General features: G+C 35.1%; 1 protein-coding gene across 3 annotated transcripts in view; it reads left to right on the plus strand.

The window, feature by feature from the left end:
- The window catches only part of LOC145979817 (divergent protein kinase domain 2A), a 38,413-nt gene extending 21,636 nt beyond the window's left edge, over positions 1–16,777 (plus strand). For all 3 annotated transcript variants that reach the window (XM_083112839.1, XM_083112838.1, XM_083112840.1), the window contains 3 exons: positions 3,352–3,652; positions 6,144–6,271; positions 15,506–16,777. In XM_083112839.1, coding sequence (XP_082968965.1) covers positions 3,352–3,652; positions 6,144–6,271; positions 15,506–15,745 — 669 coding nt within the window. In that variant the 3' untranslated portion in view covers positions 15,746–16,777. The remainder of the gene's footprint in view (positions 1–3,351; positions 3,653–6,143; positions 6,272–15,505) is intronic.
- Positions 16,778–21,182: the final 4,405 nt, after the last annotated feature.

The following is a 21,182-nucleotide window of genomic DNA, read 5'->3' on the forward strand; positions in this document are numbered from 1 at the left end:
ATCTTATTTAAGGAAGATGTTACGCCCCCACATAATTTACAAAATTCAATTTTTGATATGTAAATTATTAAAAGAAATATGCTTGTGTCCTAGTATGACGTCGTAATTTGTTTGATGCAAATTTGTAGTCTGTTCCAATGGTTATTGATGAAGATTTCAGGTTTGGTTGCCAGTGATATGAATTATTGATTTTGATGGCTGATGTTAGTTAATTTAAAATCAATGATTTATTGTACTCAAGCAATATTTTCAAGATTAAGAATACACTTTTATCTCGGAAGAAAATTTTTATTTGTGGATGCAGTTATGTGAAATTAAGTTAAGCAGAAGTTTTATGGAATCCTGACTGTGTAACATTACGATATTGTTTATAAAAAAAACTGTAAGTGCTTCCCACGTCTGAGGTGGCAGCCTCATAGTAAGCTGAAACGTCTTGTGTTCTCCGAAAAGGAGTAATAGTAAGTATATTTAGTGATAAAGACGGGGAACGTGACAAAGAAACGCAAGAGGTTGCATATTACTCACTCGAAGGGGGAGAGGGGCCTCCCCGGTGGTGCAGTGGTAGCATCATCGCTTTGTAATCAAGGGGTCCCGGGTATGATACCCGGTGGAGGCCCAAGTGGTTCGGATCCAACTTTAAACTGTAGGTCCAGTCCCGATTACCCTTTCTGTCCACAAAGTTGACTTAAAACACCAAGTCGATCGAAGGGGAAGGGTGAAACAGTTGGTTGCTGTGGAGAAAGGCAATATGCTAGATGTTGGAGGGGAGAGGTACCTTGGTCGTTCGCATATGATCATGTGCTGTTTCCACCCTTGAAATTCTAAGAAAATTGCAGGCAAAGTGGTCAGTCCCTTAGACCAATGTTTTTCAACTGCCAGGCCTTAAGAGGTTCACACAAACATTTTGTAGTGGAAATGTTCTGATTAATTGGAATTTTTGGGTGTACAAAATGCAACATGTCAATTAAAATCAACCAAATTAATTTAAGGATGTTAACCTGTGGAAACTGCAAGATTTCAGTAGATCCAGTGGTTGCCAAATAAATTAAACCTACTTTTATATTTATCAATCAGTCTAGACATAAGCAAACTGTAAAACTAAGTTAATTATTACTATTTAATTTCAATATTTTTTCAAGGTGGCTAGAGATATAGGTTTAGAAGTTAGCAAAGAGAAAACTAAATATGTCCTTACAGTCCAAAACCAATAGGTAATAATCAAAATTTAATTATTGATAACAACTCGTTTGAACCATTTTTCAAATTCAAGTACTTAGGAGTAATACTAACAAATGAAAACGATATTAGAGGAAGTAAAAAGCAGGCTTAATTCAGGGAAATGCATGTTACTTTTCTCTTCGTATACTTTTATCTTGTCATATAATATCTAAGAAACTAAAACTTAAAATATACAAAACAGTAATTTTGCATGTAGTATTATATGGATGTAAAACTTTGTTCCTTACATTAAAAAAGGAACATAAGTTCAGAGTATTTGAAAATAAAATCCTTAGAAAAATATTGGGACCTAAAAGGGGATGAGGAGACCGGTGAGTGGAGAAGGTTATGTAATTTAGAACTACGTAATTTGTATTCATATCCCGATATTATTAGAATAATTAAATCAAGAAGAAATGGGCAGGAAATGTGGCATGAATGGGAGAGGAAAGAAGAGTTTACATGATTCTTGTTGGGAAACCTGATGGTAAGATACCTGTAGGAAGGCCAACACGAAAATGAAGGGATAACATTGAGATAGACGTAAGGGAAATTAGTAAGGATAAAAAAGATTGGATTAATCTTGTCCTGGATAGGTACAGATGGAAGACTTGTGTTACTTTTTAGAATGTTTGATATTTTTAAAGCCATTAAGTGGTGTCTGTGTCAAAAATCACAGAGTCTCATGGCCCCAGTCACCAAACTTTGAAATATGACGTGATAGTTCATTTTTCCTTTTCTCACCCAAATAAATAAGTAAATAAATAAACAAATTGAGCCATTAATTAATTTATGGGATTTCCTGTTTGGAATAAATTGCAATTAAAAGTATTTAAAAAAAACATCTCAATGAATGATAATTTATCATGCAGAAAACCCAGCAAGAATATCTTTCACACTTTTCATATTGCATAGTTAGGGTTGCATGACTTTTTAAAAAATCTAGTATCCACTATCATTAATAATAAGGCTGAGCTGATATCAATACTTTTGCATCAATATCATCAGATATCAGTGGTACTGGTATCAGAAAGTATCTTCAATTTTATTTACTGTAACCGGCTGATACCTTCTCCAAGTTGGTCTTTCACACGGTTGGCAAAAATGCCACGAGACAGTTTTGCAGAGTCTAATTTATGCAATATTTGAAGTATTCATTAATGTTTTGCCAATGTTATGTGAAAAACTGTATTTTGTGATTACATGCCAGGTATTTTAAGGCTTGGGTGGACCTTTGGAAGCCATAAGGGTGAATTTTTTTAATTTTTCCTCTTCATTCGAAAATCTGCTGTGATATTCCAAAATATGAAAAAAATGCATACGCTTAGAATTCCTTCTAGAGCATTGACGTGAATTTTCACGTAGTTTGCTTTTGCTGTTATCTAGATATTCTCAAAAGTTTCGCAATTACGTAAATCTATTAAATTATTCATAATATCTATATAACATGAAAATTCATGTCAATGCTCTAGAAAGAATTCTAGTGTATGTAATTTTTCATATTTTGGAATATCGAAGATGTTTTTCGAATGGAGAGGAAAATTTGAAAAGAATCGTCCTTATGGCTGGCTGCCAAACGTCCAGTCGACCCTCAACATTCTGATGCATTTCTTGAATATTTTGAAGCAAAAAAACTGGTAAATTTATGCTTATTATTGTGGTAAAATAATCACCCACTAACATTAATCATTATTTTGGACAACTTTCGTTACAATTTTTAAGCATCGATGGCATATTATTATTATTATTGGATACAAGATCCTTAAATATAACACTAGGCAAAATTCCTTAATCTTAGTAAATTGGAACAATGTTGCTGAACTAATAAAAACACTAAATACTTGATGATGCGTTATCATTAATTGTAGTAACTGGATGTTGTGGTGTATCGGACCATTCGTCTGCTGAGCATTATTCATTTATGAGAGGTATAGTAGAAAGTCTTTCCGAAGATGACAACTTGAAATGTAAATATTGTACTCACTTCTGCATCTTGCACATTTATCCCTACTATACTTTTTTGAGTTTTATGTAACTTAGTGCTGTATTAGGTTGTGTACTGTGCTCAGCACTTAAAAAAGACATTATTATTATTATTATTATTATTATTATTGTGTAATCCACTATTTTCAGTTGTTTCCAGCTGAAGAAGGTTGGCCAGTACCAAAATATTATGGAGCATGTGGGCGTGTGGTGGTTGTGCAGAATGCCGGTTCAACGATAGTTTCATTTTATAATGCACCGTGGAGAAAGAGAGCCAACATTGCCTACCAGATATTGTATGCAGTGAAGCAGTTTACGGATAAAGATATTTCCTATGGGATATACTTGACCGACCTTACACCGGACAATATTGCTGTTGATGACAACGGCAATGTCAAAATTATTGATTTGGAAAATGTGGTTATTGTGAATAAAAGCACAACTAATACAGGTTAGTTCTTAGTTAATGACCCTGTTAATGTTTTATTTTATAGAATTACTATTTGTGAGGAAAATGACAAATAGTACTTGTAGTTGTAAAAAATGTTTAAATTGCTTTTTTTTTCCCTTTGCTTGCTTGCATCTTGCAAATTTTTGTTCAAAACAAAACTATGCAAAACATCAGACAGCATATCTGCTGATCTCTGTGATCATTGCTGCAAAGTCAGAGATCTCCAGTTCAAACCTTGGATAAGTCTTTTATGAATCATTGCTTTTCATTATTTCTTTTCTGGTTTATGGTTGTCACAAGGATAGAAACACATCTGTGTGTTATGATGCTTCAGGAAAACACATGCTTCCTTCAGCAGACATTTATTCCTAGTTTAAATAAAGATACAGTTATAACCAGGGAACACATTTATATGTAGTAAAAATGTGCTAAATATGTAAGTACATATTTAGTTATTTTCACCAAAATATGGAGTTAAATATGGACTTAAAATTTACATTTTTAATAATATAAGACACTTCACGAGCTACATAAAATCAAATCTCGGAGTCGATGCTTGGACCCTTTTGCACTATTGTTAACAACAATTGTAAATAAACAGGAATTTCAAGTGTTTTACAATAGCAAAAGCGAACGGTTGGGAGGTGTAAAATTAAAATATTGTTCGGATGACAGAAATTGTAATTAACGCAATTGGAGGGTATAAAAAAGGTCTTAAACTTTCATTTGTTTAACGTCGATTCGGACTTCGTCAGCAATTCACAAGAAATTCTCCCAGCTCTTCGGTCTCACGGCAACATGTAGTTAATTCGCGAATATGGAGTATATGTTGAGAAAAATTCTGAAATATGGAAGTAATATGTAAAAATAACTAAAATATGTAAAATATGAGCCAAAACCTAATATATGTAAAAATATGGAAAATAAAAACTCAATTTTTCGAGTCTACATGCCATGATGCGCAAAGATAATACAAAATATAACCGATGGAAGCTTCACACATAAATATGGTTAACTTTTTTTTTTAACAAAAAGGAATCAGTACAATGGATTTTGTCATTGGTACATTGTTGTAACATAGCAACTTAACTGTGAAACAAGCAGTCTGTTTTTATTATTATTTCAGATGAAGATTTTCATCACATTCTTAAAATTATAGATCCCAAATATCATCAGGCAATTGAAAATCATCATCTCAGAAATTCTTGATAGTATCTTCCATTACATTAAAGGCGTACCCCACTTGTGGAAAAGAAAACTCCATTGTGGGTCTATGTTACCATTTTTTCATTATTAAATTTATTCCAGTGTTCTTCTGCAATGAATGAAGCTTTCCAGACATTGAAATCTATGTCTCCCGTCACTCTTTTAAAAACCGTTGTCTTTTTGGTCACATGCTTCATCTAAAATAATAATAAAAACAGATTGCTTCTTTCACAGTTAAGTTGCTATGGTACAACAATGTAACACTGACCAAATCCTTTGTATAACTGATTCATTTTTATTGAAAAAAAATTAACCATTGTTATGACTGTTACCTTTATTCAAACTATGAATAAATGTCTGATGAAGGGAGCGTGTGTTCTCCTGAAACGTCACAACAAAAGCTGTGTCTTTATGCTTATAACAACCATAGACAACGAAATAAATAATTGTACAATGCAAGCAATGTGTACATGCAAGAAAAATTATACATTGTTTTTGTCCCATCCAATTTATAATTCATCCTTGTAGCCACAATCCAAAACAGATAAGTAGCATAAAGTAACCAAAATAGAAATATAATTTTTGCTAGAACTTTTTCAGTGTTCTGAAGTTAGAATCACAGATTTAAAATATATTTTTTTTAAATTTCTTTTTACAGGACATACTACAGAGCATTCCCTGACATTCGCTATGAGACTCGGCGGCAAGCATCCTGGCATCGGCACTTGTCTTTCCCGGAGAATGGGTCATCGACAGTTGCTTATATTAAACCTCGTAAAAAAGTTTAGAGTAACAGGGTCTGTTCTGAATGAAAGTGGAAAGAAAAATGGTGAAATAAAGTATACAAAGACAATCTGCACACCATCCGTGAGTTACAAGAGAGTATTGTACGAAAAAATTGGGAGAATTACAGTAGACGAACTTGCACATGTAAAAGCCAATTTCCTTCAAAGATGCCAGGAATGTGTTGCAGCAGAGGGACATCATTTTCAACACCTTCTGTAGTCAAGGTTAGTACACAATATGAAAACTGTAATTTTAATAGCTGACTCTAGCGACTGTCGCGGACCCGTTCACTGGGAAAGACAAGCGCTGCCGAGTCTCGTAGCGAATGTCAGGGAATGCTCTGTAGAACAAGATGCCAAAATATTTACAAAATACTTTTTTTAAAAATTTATTTATTTATTTTTTTTGATTACATTAATGTGTGTGTGTGTTGTAAAATGGACCATAAGAACTTGCCAATATATTTCAATGAATAAAGTAATTTTTTATGTTTTTTCAGGTGATCTAGAATTTTGGAGGGAGCCGCATCAGAGCAATCATATCCCATGTGAGAATTGCTTTTCATTTTCAGTGGATGATATATGCAGTCATTATATCAGCGATCACAATTACTATTCTGTGTGTCAAGTACGTATTTTTTTTTCTTCCTTCAATATTTAAATCTAGTGTTTTACCATAATTTTCAACAAATGTTGCTTTATTGGAAAGTAACTTACAGTTGTTACACAATTTCATTAAATAATTGTACATGCTTAAAATTAGTGGGAGAATCAAATAATATAACAGTAATTGCAATTTTTATTAATATATAATTAATGGATCCACAGTGGTCTATTCGGTAGGACTTCTGACTGCCACAAGGGAGACCCAGGCTTGATTCGCAGGGTGGGTGATCAAAGGTTGGAATTTTTCTGGCCTTGTCCCCACATAAAGCAGCTCTTGGGCTCACCCAGCCTCAAATCAATGGGTACCTGTGGGTAAAGGCAGCCAGAACAAAATGGCCAAGATCGAGAATGTGTGGGGTACTACCCCCACATCCCCTAAATATGCCTTTATGACATGGTGCTATATGCACGTGGATCTTTACCTTTGCCTAATGATGATAATCACAGTATGACAACCCAGTGCATCACTGTGTCAAAATAGGAGAGACAAAATTACAAAATTGAATATAAAATTATACAATAGATCGCACAAAATTGTACATCATTTAAGTTCATATTGTAGCTTTCCACAAGTTCAGCTATTAAACCTCGGGCCTTTTTGTGAGATGCTAGAATTGAAATATTCCTCATGTTCCACTTCGGAATTTTACAAGATATATTATTCAAAACACATTCACTATATGTACAAAGCTGTTCCTTTTTAATTCTCTTCTTTCTTCTAATGTATACATATTTAACTGTGTTAGCCATTTGGAATAATGCTGTTTAGCAATTCTTTCCAAACTTCATTCATAGTAATCTGATAAAAAGTTTTTGAACTGATTCTACTTTTTGAAGTTAATTCTTGAGTCTAGTAATATTCCCAAATCTTTATAGTTAGAGCACATTTGCACTTTATATTGATTAATGTAATAGATACTGTAAAATGAACTTTCCTAGTACATCTTAAAGCTTTACACTTATTAAATTTATTTTCATTCTATTCAATTTGTCGTTCTATCAAGGCAGCCTGTAGTTGAACTACTATATTATTTGATGTTTATTTTCTGAGGAAACTGTTTCACCAATCTTAGCAGAAAAAGTTCTGTTTTTTAGAAAGTTTGTAAACCATTTGAAACATTTGGTTAAGTTTATAAAGTTGTTTCACACAATCAAAGGCTTTAGCCAAGACATTAAATACGTGGTCTGTTAGGAAAGTAATGAGACTGGTAACACTGTGCACGAACCGGCAACGCTGCTGCCCCCACCTTCACATGGCAGGTAGGTGAATATTTGCCATTGACTCAGTACAAGTTTCAACTTGCTACAGTTGCTACACGATTGTTGAGAGCGTCTGACGTGAAGTTGTGTTTGTGAGGTGCGTTACGAAAATGGACTGGCAAAAGTTTGAACAACGTTGTGCCATCAAATATTGTGTTAAGCTTGGCGAATCCGCCACTGTGACTTATGAAAAGTTACAAAGGGCTTATGGAGAACATGCACTATCTAGGGCACAAGTGTTCAGATGGCAGAAGTCCTTTGTAGAAGGCCGAGAACAAGTGGAAGACGAACCTCGTGCGGGAAGACCTTCAACCTCAAAAACGGATGACAATGTGGAAAGAGTGAGGTCTCTTGTGAGGTCAGATCGTCGATTGACGGTGAGAATGATCAGTAGTGAGTTAAATTTGAACGTGTGTACCGAATGAAGTCCTTGCAAGACCCAGGAAAGGGTGACCAGACATTGCACGCACTTGGATGCTGCACCACGACAATGCAGCATGTCACACGGCAGTCTCCATCAATGAATTTTTGGCCAAAAAAAAGATTTCCGTGGTTCCTCAGCCCCCTTATTCGCCGGATCTCAGTCCCTGTGACTTTTTTTTATTCCCCTTGCTCAAAAACCACTTGAAAGGACGCCATTTTGATACTTTGGATAATATCCAGAAGAGCGTAACCGACGAGCTGAAAGGTATTCCAGCAGAAGCCTTCCAGCACTGCTACGAACAGTGGAAACAACGCCTCCATCGCTGTGTAGCTGCCCAAGGGAACTATTTTGAAGAGGATAACCTTGATTTGTAAAAATAATAAAATTCATCGTTTACAGAAAATCAGTCTCATTACTTTCCTAACAGACCACGTATAATGTCAGTCTGAGATTGCTTCCACATGTTAGATTTAAGTGAGTCTATCAACACCAATAAATTAGTAATAGTAGACCTTTGTTACAAAAAAAAAAACAAGAAAAAACAACAACGTTGATTTCCATCTATATATTGTTTGAAAGAGAAAGACAAATAGTCAGCAATTATGTGTTCAAAAACCTTTGCCATACCATTTAATATACAGTGAGTCTCACGGTCAACTTGCCTGTGTAGCTGCAGCTAGTGTGCCGGGCAACGAGAGCTCATCTGCCGTCAAACTGGATGCAACATCCGTGTAACTGGAGACGCTAGCTATGGAATGAAATAAGCTCTTATAATTAAAATGAGCACTTACCTTGTTACAAGAGGTAATCACGCATTTACGGCATCTTTTTAGGAAATGTTCGCTAACATGTATCAGTTCCTCTTCCGAAATTGCTTCAATTTCTCTACTGATATTTTCTTTCAATTCTTCTAATGTATGGGGATTTTTGGCATACACCTTATTTTTCAACTTGCTCCAGAGGTAAATCACACAAAGTAAGATCAGGGGATCTTGGGGGCCATATTCCTGCACAAAAATCTCCTGAATGAAGCTAAAGGAATCGTGAGCTGTATTTGCGGTTGCATAGTCTTGTTGAAAATATCCAGACTGACATTCAATGTCGGTTAACTGGTCAAAGATTGGTGTTAGTATGTCGTACCTATACCTCTGTGCATTAATTCGTCCTTCAAAAAAGATAGGCCCTATGATTCGGTATGGATTTACTGCACACCACACTCCAATTTTCTCATCGTGTAGTGGAGATTTGTACACAAAATTGAGTTTATCTGTGCTGCAATATCTGTTATTCTGCAACGAAACATGAAAACATGATTCATCAGAAACAAAATATGAAATGTGGATCAATTACTGTATCAGCAACAATCTGCAACATCCAATTGCAGAAATTCACTTGACTCTCATGATCCCATGGTAGCAACTACTGGACTACAGTGACCTTGTATGGCTTCAGGCTTAAAAGCTTCGTAACTTGCCACGCAGACAACTTGTAAATGTCTGCTTCTTGTGCAAAGCGCTGGGGGTATTTTTGACGAGTATGTTTCAATCATGCTCCAACATCGTCCAATTTCTCCTCAGTAATCACACACTGTTTTACACTTCACTTCTTACCAAGAACAGACCCTGTTTCCATAAATTTGTTCACAAGTTTTCGAACACTGCCTCTGTGTGGAACAGGAACATCTAGGAATTCTGGTGCAAAACATCTTTTAACTTCTCTACAAGAATTTCATAATGATGTACATAAAAAATTGTTGTTTTAAATTGTTTGTATAGCGTGGCATTATTAGACTGCAGAATAGCACCACTAAAACAAAACAATCTAAAACACTTGATAACACCTTAACACGTCACAAACGTGCAAACTGAACACCAGCTATCTGGATAATGAAGCACTGACACGTCCAGTGGCAGGTCAGTGTACAGCTGTGGGTCTGAACGTCGGCAGATGTGCTCTCAGCACCCAGCATGCTGACTGCTGCTACGTGGCCGTAAGACTCACTGTAGTTATTGGTCTATAATTATTAATATCATTGACTTTTCCGTGTTTGTTTTTTGTACTGGTATAATAATCACATTCTTCCTGATACCTGGAAATATTCCAGAAGTAGAAACTTATTGTAAATTTTTGTTAACAATGGTATAAAAACATCTTTGTTGGCTTTCAAAATGAAGTTAGGTATATCTTCAGGACCTATAGAAGACTTACCTCTTGGTTTGTTAATTGTGTCACAGGCATCCTTTTCCAAGATAACTGGTGTATCTATCAAGTTGTTGCATGAATGAACATTAAAATGTTTTGTGTTTACATGACTTCTTGAGAAAGTTTTATGAAAAATCTCACTAAAAGCATAAGCCAAGTACGGGAAATCAATTCATCAATTCTCTGGTTCTCGTAGATCCTGTACAGTCGGGAAATTTTGAGTGCTTTTGTATATAAAAAAATATTCATTGGGAAATATATGATTATAATTTCATGTCCTGTTTCTCTCCTGTGTTTAAATATCGCATTTCTCTCTCTCTTAAGTCGTACATCATCTCTATGTTGTTTCAACCTGTCTTTCAACCTCTTTTTTGTTTCTCCTATGTACACACTCTGACATTCTTTACGTTTCACTTTGTAGATAATCCCTTCCTCTTCCTCATTTTCCTTTTTCTTGTTTGCATTCTTTGCTATTCTTAAGATGCTTCTCCCTCCCTTCCTGTAAGTTTTAATGCATGCTTTCCTAAGCACTTTGCATATCTTTTCTGTGATCTTCCCCATTCTCCTTATTCCAAACCTCCTCTCTTTTTCTTTCTCTTCCTCTTTCCCTTCCAATTCTCCCCTGCCACTTTTCTTCCTTCTTCTGTTTATGTCCAGTCTATCCTCCTTCTCATAGCCATTCTTTTCCAGCTGTTTCCATAGGCTATTTATTTTCCTTCTTTTTCACATTCTTTCGTGCATATTTTCTTGTTTCTGTCCTCCATATTCTTTATAAAATTTCTTCTTGTCATCTCACTTACATCACTTCTTTTGTGGCAGAATACCCTGCTGCACACTTCTTCTGATGCCAAGCGGTTTCAATTTCTTGTCCTCTCTTCCTTTTCATCAATACATCTAGGTAGCTTAACGTGTCTTCTTCTTCTATTTCGAGTTCCAATAATATCCCTCTTTCTTCATCTTGTATTTCTTTGGCAAAAATGTCGAGCTGCCTCTTCGTTCCCTTCCATATGCCAAAACAATCGTCCACATATCTGCAAAACAGAATTATTTTGTCACCTCCTTTTTCTATCACTTTCTTTTCCCATTCATTCATAACCAATTCAGCCAATGCTGGGCTTAGGCTAGAACCTATATTCAGTCCTTCACTCATTAACATTATTTTATCCCCCATTATACTGTAACCGTTATTCCAAATGGTTTCCAGCACCTTCACTACCCTTTCACTATCCCATTCTCCTATAATTTCTTGTCCCATTCTCTTTTTAATAATGTCCAAAACGTGTCCCCTCTTGATGCTCGGGAACATACTTTTCATGTCTAAGCTAAACATTGTCGTCTTCATCTCATTTAACTTAAGTCCTTTTATGAGGTCTACTACTTGTTGACTGTTCTTAACTGCTCTGCTTTCTTACCTGCACTGGGATTTGATAAAATTGAATATTTGTACAAATCTTTTATAAAATTCCAATACAGGTGTTGCGACTGTCTTCTACATTCACAAATAACTAATATTTACTTTATTTCTATTGCGTACAAGTTTATAAAATTAACAGGGAACTATTGAGATTAAGAACGCTGTATCAATTATATTATAATTTTTAGACTTATTAGTGTTCCTTCCTTTGTGTACTTCATATTTTCATTCTGTTGTCGTGAATACAAATTAGTGCAATGACAACGAAGAATGTTCCTATTGTGCCATTACCTACGGGTACTTCAGATTTTAATGCTCAATTATTGGTCGGGAATTGAAGGAATTGAATGACAGCATAAGGCAAAAGTTGTCTGAGCTTGAAAAATCTCAGAAAGAGCAGTTGTCAGAGCTGGAGAAATCTCAGTGAGAAGCAGTTGAGAGAGCAGTTGTCAGAGCTTGAAAAATCTCAGAAAGAGCAGTTGTCAGAGCATGAGAAATCTCAGAGAGAGCAATTGTCAGAGCATGAGAAATCTCGGAAAGAGCAGTTTGCAGAACTTGAAGACAGAATGGTGAAGTGGATGGAAAATATGAACAACACTGTTAAGGAGTTGGGCAACTCACTCCGGATGGAGATTGGGCAGGTTGCTGAAGCTTGCAAAACAGCAAATGATCACATAAAGGGACACGTTAAAGTGTTGGATGAAAATTTCCAACAGTTGAATATATCTGGTGAAGCGAATACCAACAGCATTCGTAAGTTAGAAGATAGTGTTGCTGGATTGGGTTTGCAGGTAAACGAGCAGTGGAATGTTATCAGCCAGATTAGGGAAAGTAATAATGAAGGTTTAATTCAACGTGTCGAGATCTGTGAAGCACGATTAAGTGATGTAACAGCTAAACTGCTGATGACTAATACTTCAACAATCCATAGAGCTGCAGGGAACAATGGCAACATTACTGAAATTTCACGTAATCCAGAGCATCCTGTATCTTTATCCTTGTCATCTTCCAGTGCTTCAGAAGATGAATCTTTTCCATTGCATATGTCAGGAAAACGCAAATTTACAGGAAATCCTAAATCTAATTTGTCAGCTCCTACTTCACCAGTTAATGTGCGAAATTCTTGATTAAAGAAGCCTCATAAAACTTCACATGTTAGTTATGTTGATCCAGCAAATAATGCTTCACAATCTAGCAATATAGACTCTGATATGTCTGAAGTAAACAAAACTAGATATAATTCGCAAGCAACTTCTGGCAAACGATTTAAACCTAATTACAACACCAAGCACCATAGGCACGCTACTATCATTGATTCTGATACAAATAAACCATCTACTTCTAAGGAACAACCACGGTTGAATGAGTTGAATATGTTGCCTAAATTTTCTGGAAATCCAGAGAAATCTAGCCCAAGGAAGTTTATTAAAACCTTAACTTCACATTTGGATTTGCTTCAGATTCCAAACGTTCAGAGATTGGAATGGATTCGGAATTGTTTTCAAGGACCAGCCGAGGGATGGTACAATACGCACATGGATTCCTTTATGACATACAAACATTTTGTACATGAGTTTCTGAACCAGTACACTTCATACTCATTGACACAGGATCAGTTGTCAGAATTGCAGTTGTCAGATGCAGAAGTCATAGACATTTTGATTAATCAGTTTGCATCGATTACGGCACTGACAATATTAGGTGCTGGCCTAACGAAGGTTGACAATGTTATTAATTTACTGAAGAGACTTGATTTGATAAAGACCAGGTCTGGTAAGAAGTGTGATTTGCCTAGTGATTTTGAAGTGAGAACATCCAGGTTTACTAAGGATTCAAATGCATCAGATTTCAGAGATAAGCAAAAGTACAAAGTTCAGACAGTTAAAACGCAATCAAGGAACAGCGAGCAAAATCCTAATCAAAGGAATGATGGACAGTTTTCTCGCAACAATAGAGATTCTAATTTTGGTTCTACATCCGGTGGTAACTCGTATAATAGAGGGCAAGATGTGAATGACAATTCTGATCGGCGTCAGGACTTTACATTCAGAAGAAGGAATCAAAATAATTATGGCAATCAACAGTTCTTTAGAAGAAACTTAAATGCAAATAACAGAAGTTATAACAGTACCCAATTTCGACGAGACAGTGCGACACCACAGAATGATAGACGTTCTAATACAAGGCAAGGATATCTACAAACGAGGTCAAATTCAGATCCTAATGTGGCTTGTTTTCCTAATTCACCGAACAATAGTACAGTTTTTGACAGTAATGTAAATTTATGTTCTAATTGTCGTCAGCCCTGTGAACAACCATTCGTTTCCCCTAACAGTAATGTCACTTTAAGTAATGGGCCGAATGAAAATGCAGTGTCATTTGATCCAAGGGAGAGACAATTAAAGCAAAGTATGTTGTCAGGAATGGAAGCATAATTAAAAACTGCTGTGAATAATCTCAATTAAATTTATAAGTTACTATGTAATGTTTTGTATATGGCATTATGCAAATTATGAATCGTTCCAGTTAAGTGTTAAGAAAATTTTGCCCTTGTACATGAAAGGTGATACATTACAGAATGTCTAAAGTTTGAAATGTTTTAACTGTTATGAGGGAAAGAAATGATAGTTATTGCCAGCGTTTGAAATTAGTTGAAGTTAATAATGTTATTGTAGAAATGAAAGGTGAATTAATTTCACTGTGATCTGTAGAATGATGTGTGAAGTCAGTCATTATAGTTGTGAAATGTGTTACTTTGAGGAGAATGTTTATTAGTAAACGTTGCATATTGTTGTATGTTTAAATATTATGCAGGGATCAGGCATGTTTTAACAAAATCAAGGTTAATGAAAATATATATAGGGATCAAATAATGATAATTGGAGGCAAGTTTTTTTATTGGATGTGTAATAATTCAATAATTAATGTACTGAAGAGTCGTGTTATGACTGTACATATTGTATTTTATTTATATTAAGTAGTTTAGCCAACAAGGAGATTGGGTTCTGCAAGGCTACTACTAAGTATTGTTTCACGTGTGTTTGAATTATGTATGCCTCATAATTTGACCCATAATTGTTATGTCTTGAGAAAACTCCTTGTGATCTGCACACTTTAGATAACATACAGGGTGATCATAAAATGTTTGATCCCTTGAGTAGTTTTCTATACAGAGTGGGGGACTATGTGACTGTCTTCTACATTCACAAATAACTAATATTTACTTTATTTCTATTGCGTACGAGTTTATAAAATTAACAGGGAACTATTGAGATTAAGAACGCTGTATCAATGTCGATATTTGTTTTAGGTTGTTGATTTCGATTCGTTTTTGTTATATATGTAAGAAGATTGACTTAAAATGTCTTGTGTTAAAAATCGAAAATGAGTTTATATCAAATGTTATAAAGTGAAATAATATTTTGGAAGTTGAGTTGTGTTGCTTAATTCTTGCAATGTAAGTATAATAACATTATGAAAACCAGTTGAGCGCTGAGGGCTTGCAATTTAATTTTAAAATTGTGTTAGTCTGCTCATCCTTCGCGTACAATATATATTCAGTGTGAAGTATCGTTGCAGTGTACCTAAGTAGGGGACAATTATATAAATGTTAAAAAAACTGAAAAAGGAAAGAAAGTTGAAGAAATAGTCGTGAAAATGACAAGAATTTTGGATTTGTTATTTTGGTAAACACTCTGTAAGCAGCAGATGTAGGAAGTATTTACAGCAAGGTGATTGAGAGATGGAATTGCTCGGCTTCGAAAGAAAAAAATCATATTATGAGTGATGCATATTGTGCATCAGTGGCCCGAACTGTGAAAATTTCCTGAATAATCAATAAAGAGAGAAAGTTTTATGATAAATTTGAACTTACATTTCTGTTGTTGCTGTTGCAGGAGCTGCTGTCCCTTGAGTCAACGTCCACTATCCTTCCTGGTGGATTGTTGCACAACATACCGGAGGACGTTGTGGTCCAGTATCCTGAACTCCCTGACCTACTAAAAGAGTGTGTGGAGCCCATCTCTTCCGGAGGGAGGTACGAAGCGGTGGACAGGATAATGACCATATTGTCAAAGGTCATGCATGATATCGTGGGCGAAGACAAGTATTTGAATATGAGGGACAGGGCAGCATAGTTGGCATGCTGCGACATTGTGTAGTGCCTTATAAGGTTTGTTACAAGGAGATGATGTAGTTGTAGATCTGGAACATGTATTGTTGTTATCGTAGTATTGAATAGTTGTTATATCTGCGTCAAATTGCTAGAGCCTAATAATGTAAGACTGAGTAAGTAAACAAAGACCAGTGGCCTTAGACTAAGACTGAAATATGCCAGAAGACTAAGTATTGTTTTAAAATACTACTTTACTTCTCATTATAAGGTATGAAGAGAAATATTGTGACTTCCTTTGTAATGGTTCTTTACATAGATCGGAAGACATGTTACATGTAGCCCTGGTTTTACATTTTCCCACATTATACATTCAGCGTTCATGGTTCCAATGGAGGAAAATGCTATCATTTTCCCACATTTTTTATCCTTTCAACTTGGTTCCCTGAAAAATGTAAAATTAAGGTCTCACTGTACATATAAACACACGAGTTATTAAAAAAGAAAGGCTTGTAGCAAGATTGGTAAAAATGGTAACTAACCATGTGTAGAAAGAAATGAGGAAGAAAGCCCTGAATTCTTGTCTACATGTGTGCACAGGCAGTGCCAGAGTAGCCGGAAGGACTGGTCCTCTACAAAGTTGGTCCTGAACCAATTTGGCCCAGTGAACTTACCACATACACACAAAAATGACTGTATTTTCTATGTATTTCATTCAAACACTGCCCATAAACTGAAAGTAACTATTTTTGATAAAGTGGGCTCATACAACATCCCTCAGTCTATCACAGGATTGACAATGAATTAGCATCAGGGAATTCCAGGAATTCTGCATGAATTATTGACTCCCAAGAATTACGCGCGAATTCTGTGTGAATTTTTCTCCGTAGACGTGAAAAATTGCAACCAAATCCCATTGAATTTATACATACTTATAAATGTCCTGAGTCAAGTTTTTCACAGTTTAGTTTTTATTTTTATCGAGGAAGGAAAAGAAAGCAGAATTCTCTCAATGCGTTTACTTTGTCAGTGCCCTTTGGAAAACAATCAATCTGACAGGTGGAAGATTGTTGCAAATTAAGATATCTCAAAGTTAAGTACCAGGTGGTTATAATTAAAGTGACAGTGTTCAGAGTGGTACAGCATGGGCTGTAATGAGAGTAGCAGTCTGAAACTTCGTAGATATGCTAATGAAGCAATGCGCTCGCGAATTATGCAAAAAAAAAAAAAAAGTTCCAATTCTCGCCACCAGGGTAAAAAATGGCACTGTAAGCAGTCAAAACTTGGTAAAGTTAGAGGATAAACACTATAAATTGCAAGAAAACAATACTCTTTGTAATAAAATATCGCTACAATTTCACTATTTGAATTACATGAACATTACTAAAGGAAATGTCCCCAACCACAACCAGGGAGCTCACACAATGGTTAGGCAATGTCACCGACTTTGACGTCAGAGTTACGGAAAATTCCACGTTTTGACTGCTGTAATTGTTCGTCCTGGTTCCAAGAATTCCACAAAAATCACATCCTTTTGTTCCCAAAACACGGTTGCCATGATTTTGTGAACTGATGGTGTTTGTTTGAATTTCTTCGCTTTAGAACCAGAGTGCTGCCATTGCATTGACTGCTGCTTCGACTCCCCAGTGGCGTACGATATCCACGTTTCATCCCCCATCACTATGTGCGAAAAGAGGTCATCCCCATCCTCCCCCCAGCAGGCCAAAAGATCACGTGCAGCTGTCCTTCTTTGCTCTTTGTGAGCGAGCGTCTGTCAGCATTTTTGGTACCCACTTCGCACACAGTTTGTGATACCCCAGGTTGTAAGTCACAATTCGATGCACTGTTTTCGCAGACATTTCTGGATACTCTTTGACAAGTTCAGATATTGTGACCCGGCGATTGGAACGCACTTTCTCGTTAACGCGTTCCACCAGATCGTCCGTCTGAACATTAGGCCTTCCGCCATGCTCACAGTCATAGGGGGAGGGGGGGGGGGGATATCACAGTATGTTATTTCACATTTCCGGTTTCCGTCAAAAACGAAATGTGCATGCCTCTATATATCTAAACATAGTTTATAAATTAGTGTCAAATTCTGCCATCTTGTTATTACTTTCATGAATATAAATATTAATTTTCATGCCCAGGTTTTGTAGTGTCTTTTTCATAACAAAGCCTTTTTTCAGTTGCGTGGTTGTATAAATTAATTAAGAAGGTTAATGAACCATTCAGGTTCTTACTGGAACATTTGTAATTTTATATTGGATCTGTAGAATATCAGTGTAAGTAAATTTTTTATCAATATTTATTAGTGTTCGTAAAATTTCATATTTGGGTCGGTTTATTATTAGCACCATTGGAAGATATATTTTATTCCATTTGCATCTGTAAAAGTTTCAATATTGTTACATCCTTAGTACACAACAAATATATAATTGGGCATTTATTATATGAAATCTGACAAAGTTAAAATATAAGTATCAGTGGAGGGAAAATTTGTTGCACAACAAATAGTGTTATAACTGGCTACAATGGATTTTATAGTGCATGGGACCAACAATGCTGCAAAAATTACAATGTTCCTCACAGGTAACAATATCTCCATGGAAATTTACATAGGAAGCTCTTACGTTATGTTACTTGCAGTTTTGTATTGCATAATATGTTAAGTTCTTTTATAAATGGATCACACATGTTACAGTGAGTGGTGTACCTGATAAGCTAGTTTGGTGAAGATGTTGAATCACCCCTTCATAATAGAAATATGGGATCAGCTATTTTTACACAGTATTGGAAATTACAGTGGAACCTTGGTTTTACATTCTTCAGTGGACCAAGCTGAAGAAGAAAAAAGAATTTAAAATGAGAAAATTTTATAACATTTTGCTATGCTGGAACCATCAAGATTGAGTGCATGCATAATGCAAGAACATGTAATTAGGGTTCCATTGTAGTTTCTATGTCTATTGTCAAGCAACTGACATAGAAATGTTATAGTATCTCTTTTTAATAATTAAAGGCAAGGTTATATTATAAAGATAAGAGAGAGGATGCATTAATGTCCAAAATATTATTAGAATAATTAAATTAAGAAAACATGAATAATTTTAAATGCCTTCACTGTAAAATTCAGGAACTTATAACGAGTGTCTCAGAAATATTTTCGTTGTTAAAATTAGTTTCATGTCTTTATTGTGGATATATTGATCTGTTGAAATACTTTCTCTGTACCGTGCCTTCAAGTGTGTGTAATATATATTAAGAAGATATTGTGTTTAACTGAGAACAAAGCTTACAGCAGAAGCCTTTTTACATGCGCAAAGATAAGTAAAATAATTATGCAATACATGAACAAAACCAATTATATGTAAATAATTGCACTCTGAATAACCAGCAATGATATAAACGTGATATAATTTTATAGATGCATTATAATTTTTAGTGTTTAATATTTATTTGAATGTATTACATTTGTAGATGATGTATGCCTTAAGTAGTTTTACTTGAAATCTTTCGCGAGTTTTACATTAAAATAGCACAGAATATTTTTGAGCCTTAAAAAAATTGTGGTTCATATAAGGTAGGAGCAAGATTTCTTGTTGACCTCCCAGATGGTGCAGTGGTAGCGTCGTTGCCTTGTAATCAAGGGGTCCCGGGTTTGATACCTGGTGGAGGCACATAATAGTTCGGATCCCACTTTAAACTGTAGGTCCAGTTCCGATTAGCCTTACTGTGCATAAAGTGGACTTAAAACACCAAATCAATCAACGAACCAAGATTTCTCGCTGCAAGTATCTCTGTAGTTGCAGGCTGGGTGGCCCAAAGAGCTGATTGAACTAGACAATATGGGCTCATGTATTTTATTGTTGGTGGTGTAAACAATTTTTTAAATGGTTTCGGAGAGAGATTATTGCTTCGCTGATATTTTACCTATTTTTAAAACATCTGGCTTTTCACCACACTCACACTGGTATTCTCATTTTCAAAATACACCTGTACCTTTACTGATTAAATTGTGAAAAGTTGTGGAAAATTAGAATGGTACAGGCTAATTTATACTCTATCAGTAAAGTTATCTTATGATTTTACCGATCTGATATGTGCATAAATAGTCCATAATTATGTTGTTTTGTTCTTTGTATGCATTTAAATATAATTCATGCACTTACGTTTTCTTTAAATGTCTACACCTGCCGCAAAATGACTTCGGACCTAATAACAAAAGCACAAAAAATTACATCTTTATCACAGGCAGGAGGCTAAGTCCTGAATCATTGACTTGTTGATAAAAGCAAGAGACTTGGTAGGATTAATTCTTCTATCATGAAAGATATTTTCAGTCAAGTAGAAAAACGATATCTGCACTCCAACGGCCGCCATCTTGAAAATAATCAGCCATATTTGATATGTCTCGGGAACGGTGTCTCCTATCAACATCCATTTTTCTCAGAAATGTTCCAAATAGTGTAAACTTTCATAATAAATCAATTTTTGAAAAATAAGAAATATAAGTTTTTCAGAAATATTACAAAACATTTTATGCAAATAACTGCGAGTTGAAAGTCTTAACAATGATTCTTTTTTCAAAAATTATGTTGACTTGTTTGTAAATTGTATTTATCTTAAAATGTTATTTAAGGTAAATTTATAAATCTAGAAAAAATAGGGGTTCAGTTCGTCTAAAGACTTCTAACAAATACTAAGTAATCTGACAAAATAGAAAATGCCATTGTTTGGTTCGAGAATTATTAATTAAGACTTTCTGAAAAACTTCTATTTCTTATTTTCCAAAAATTGATTTATTATAAAAGTTTACACTATTTGGAACATTTCTGAGAAAACCGGACGTTGATAGAAGACACCATTCCCGAGGATATATCAAATCAAAAAATATCAAATATGGCGTATTATTTTCTAGATGACTGCCATCGGAACACAGATATCGATTGACTACTCGACTGAAAATATATATTTAATGATAGAACGATTAATCCTACCAAGTGTCTTGCTTTTATCAACAAGTCAATGATTCGGGACTTAGCCTCCGGCCTGTGATAAAGATGTAAATTTTTGTGCTTTTGTTATGAGGTCCAAAGTCATTTTCCGGCAGGTGTAAATATGTAGTTTTTTCTCCAAGGAAAATTCATTAATTAAGGAAGAAGGGGTTGAATAAACCATTTAGGACCTTCAGAGAATATTGGCCATGCATATCAAATTGATTTTCTGTATTGGTTACCAACACTTTATCGGTGTGAGTTAAAATTGCATATTAAACCATCCTTGATGTGTGAATAGAGTCGATATTGCTTTTCCCTTATTATCAGATTTGTCAATTGTAATTAACCTTACGACAATATGAAGTTTTATAACATTAATATTACATTGTACTTTATGCTGTTTCAGCCTGTTTGTGTAATATTTTGCCATACGTTTCATAATCTTTTTCTATCAACATATTA

This window comes from Lepisma saccharinum, chromosome 26 (genome assembly GCF_977018435.1).
Source record: "Lepisma saccharinum chromosome 26, izLepSacc3.1, whole genome shotgun sequence".
Lineage (NCBI taxonomy): Eukaryota > Metazoa > Arthropoda > Insecta > Zygentoma > Lepismatidae > Lepisma > Lepisma saccharinum.